Here is a 3,317-nt window from a genome sequence, read left to right as displayed (position 1 = left end):
TGCCCAGTGTGGAGGAGAGGTGAGCCCCACCCCCACCTCTGCCCCTTATCACAGAGGCAGTGGTGTCTCAGCCCCTCTCTGTCCTGATGTGTCTCTACGGGTGTCATCCGAGTCCCAGCCTCTTCCCGACTCCTGTAAACAAAACACCCCTGTCTCCAGTCACAAACATCACATGTGCACGGCCTACCGGGAATTGCCTAGGACCAAGAACTCAGCCTGCAGGATGGGAATATAACCTGGACTAATCACCAAAGCTGAGAGAAACGAAGGAGCTGGTTGGTTTTCCTAACTTCGCCTCAGGACTTTATTAGATCTTTCAAAGCAAGGAGACGAATACATAGTTTACTCCAGGACATGGGGCCACATTGGACTTGAGTTCCACTCCATCAGAGTCTGTACCCCATGGAACCTCTTCTCCTGCATTCATGCCCTGCCTCGGGAGAAGGGTAGTGATAGCAGCCTTCCGTCCACATAGTAGGGCCTTTCTTCCAGGAACTCGGCAATGTGGGCACCACCTTCTGCCCAGACGGCTTTCTCCTCCTCCCAAAGGGCATTCTCTTCTTCCCAGAGGGATTTCTTGTCCTCCCACAGAGCCTTCTCCTCCTCCAGGAGGGCTCGTTCCTCCGTCCACAGGGCCTTTTCTTCTTCCCACAGGGCCTTGTCCTCCTGCAGAAGGTTCCGGTCTCTCTCCCACAGGGCATTGTCCTCCTTCCAGAAGGCCTTGTCCTCCTTCCAGAAGGTGCGGTACTTCTTCCAAAAGGCTTTCTCCTCTTCTCGGAAAGATTTTTCCATTTCCCAAAAGGTCTTTTCCTCTCTCCAGAAGGTTTTCTCCTCTTCCCAGAAAGGTCTCTCCTCCTCCCAAAAGCCCAAGATCTGACCTCGGAATGTGTGGATCTTGCCTCGGAAATGCCACATCTCTTCCCTAAACGCCTCGATTTTTTCACGGAAAGTTTTCATCTCGTCCCGAAAAGCTTTTTCCTCCTGCAGTTTCTGGATTAATTTCTTCTGGCGAGTGTTGGGAGAGACCGTGGGTGACCGGAAACAAGCAAGCCCCAGCCATTTGCTCATTTTGGAGGGGAACAGTTTCCTGGTCAGCCAGGATGCTGAGGTGGCCATGATGGAGAGCAGGCTGTGGGCCGGGTCCAGGCCAGTTGGTCAAATCCTGTGGGAGAACATAATCATGAGTAGCACGTGGGGAAACCACTGTATCTATACCGTTTCATTTGGGAGAAAATACTAATGATCTCTTTGCCTTAGTGGTGGTGGCTGTGAGGAGCAGGCTTTGGTACAGAAATACACTGGGGAGTTATGACTTTACAGTGAAGGTATGGTCAATACAGCCAAGCTGAGGCCCCTAGCAAGACACGTGAGTTCTCAGCCAACCAAGAGTGGTTCTCAGTTTGGCTATCAGAACACTTGCACGTGACAGTCATGTCAGAAAGAAGTTTGTTTTTTTTTTTAAAAAATAATAAAGCCACCAAAGCCCAAGAATTATTCTTCTTACATCAGTCAGAAGCAACGTAATGTTTTGGCATTCTCACTTGGGAATTGCTTGTCTCCTTTATGGACATGCGTACAGTAGTGACACACATAAGAATGCCCTATCACCATTATGAATTATACTGTATCCCCACAATTTATGTTGAAGTCCTAACCCCTGGGACCTGTGAACATGACTTTGCTGGAAATAGGGTGTTTGAAGATGTAGCCATTAACCTGAGGTCATACTGGAGAGGGGTGGTTCTAATTCACACATGGCATCCTTAGGAAACAGGAGAAAAGACACGAGATAGACATAGATGGAGGAAAGACAGTCATGTGAAGACCCATCTGCCGGCAAAGGAGCTCCTAGAACTAGGAGAACCTGGGAGAGAGGCAAAGAGAACCAGCCCTAATGATGCGAAATTCATGCGTTTGGTCCCTCAAACTGTGAGATAATCAACTTATGTTCTGAGAACCAATCTGCTTCATGATCTTTTGTTATGTGGTCCTAGAAAACTAAAACAAGTTATCTGGGAAAAAGAAGAACTAGCCCAGGGATTTTTATCTCCTCGTTGTTACGTGCCATTGAGTTGACTATCACCCATAGTGACTCTATGACCAATGGCTCTGAACCTTGTCCTATCCTGAGCCAACCTCACCAACTCTGAGCAGATTTTAATAAAAGAGGTTTAAAACAAACAAACAAATATATATACTGGATGTGGATGAGGATAGGAACAAGAGGAACCATCACTCAATACTGAGCAGCAGTGAAGACTTCTCATGACCCAGCAACTCCACACCAGGCAGGTGTGGGAATCTCAGATTATTTTGTCTTTTATTGTACTTTGCAGATACCGTGTTTTTTACAAATTGAAGATTTGCAGCCATATCATGTTGAGTAAGTCTATGAAGATTACTTTTCCAATAATTCTTGTTTGTGTCTTTGTCACATTTTGGAAATGCTGTGACTATTTCAAACCTTTTCCTAACGCTACTGCACAGTATAATATAGTGTAAACATAACTTCCATGTATACTGTTGTTGTTGTTGTTATGCGCCATTGAGTCACCTGTGACTCACAGTGCCCCTATGAACAGCAGCTCTGAAGCCTGCCCTCTCCTGAGCCAGTCTCACTGACTCTGACACACCTACCTCCATTGCCCCTGTTACTGTGTCAATCCATCTCATCTGAGATCTTCCTCTTCTGTGCTGTCCCTCTGCCTTTCTGAGCATGATGTCCTTCTCCAAGGACTGATCCCTCCTGATCACCTGCCCAAAATATGTGAGATGAGGCTCACATACCTAATCCCAGCCTTCTAGGAGAAACTTGGTTTCACCCTCTCCAGGACAAACCTATTTGCTTTCTTGGTGGTCCATGGTATGTTCAAGACTCTTCTCCAGCACCACAACTCAAAGGCATCAAATTTTCTTCTGTCATCCTTAATAATTATCTAGCTTTTTGATGCATAGCAAGTAATTTTGAAGACCATAGCCTGGATCAGGCATACCTTAGTCTCTAGACTTACATCATTGCTGCTCAGTACTCTGGAGAAGTCCCTGACAACAGATTTTCCGAGTGCAAATCATCATTTGACTTCCTGACTGCTGGTGCCAAGAATGCTGACTGTGGAGCTAAACAAGTTGTAATTGTTAACAACTTCTATCTCTTCTCCATCTATCATGCTGCTGCCAGTTGGCCCAGTGATGAGAATCTTTGACTTCTTGATGTTGAGCTTAGAGCTGTACTGAAGATTACAGTCTTTGACCTTCTGCACAAATGCTTCAGGTCCTCCTCAGTTTCAGCAAGCAGGGTTGTGTCATCTGCATAACGC

The 3,317-nt window shown here is 46.4% G+C and overlaps 1 protein-coding gene across 1 annotated transcript; it reads right to left on the bottom strand.

Moving 5' to 3' along the window:
* Window positions 1-423: 423 nt before the first annotated feature.
* On the bottom strand, window positions 424-1,116 carry CCDC70 (coiled-coil domain containing 70). Its single transcript, XM_006879605.1, has one exon. The coding sequence runs from the start codon at window positions 1,114-1,116 to the stop codon at window positions 424-426; it is 693 nt and encodes a 230-aa protein (XP_006879667.1).
* Window positions 1,117-3,317: the final 2,201 nt, after the last annotated feature.

The sequence above is a fragment of the Elephantulus edwardii genome, unplaced genomic scaffold (assembly GCF_000299155.1).
Source record: "Elephantulus edwardii isolate Elephantulus edwardi_28Jun2011 unplaced genomic scaffold, EleEdw1.0 scaffold00004, whole genome shotgun sequence".
In the NCBI taxonomy this organism is placed as follows: Eukaryota; Metazoa; Chordata; class Mammalia; order Macroscelidea; family Macroscelididae; genus Elephantulus; species Elephantulus edwardii.
The sequence above is the reverse complement of the archived record's forward strand: the minus strand, read 5'-3'. Positions and strand labels throughout refer to the sequence as shown.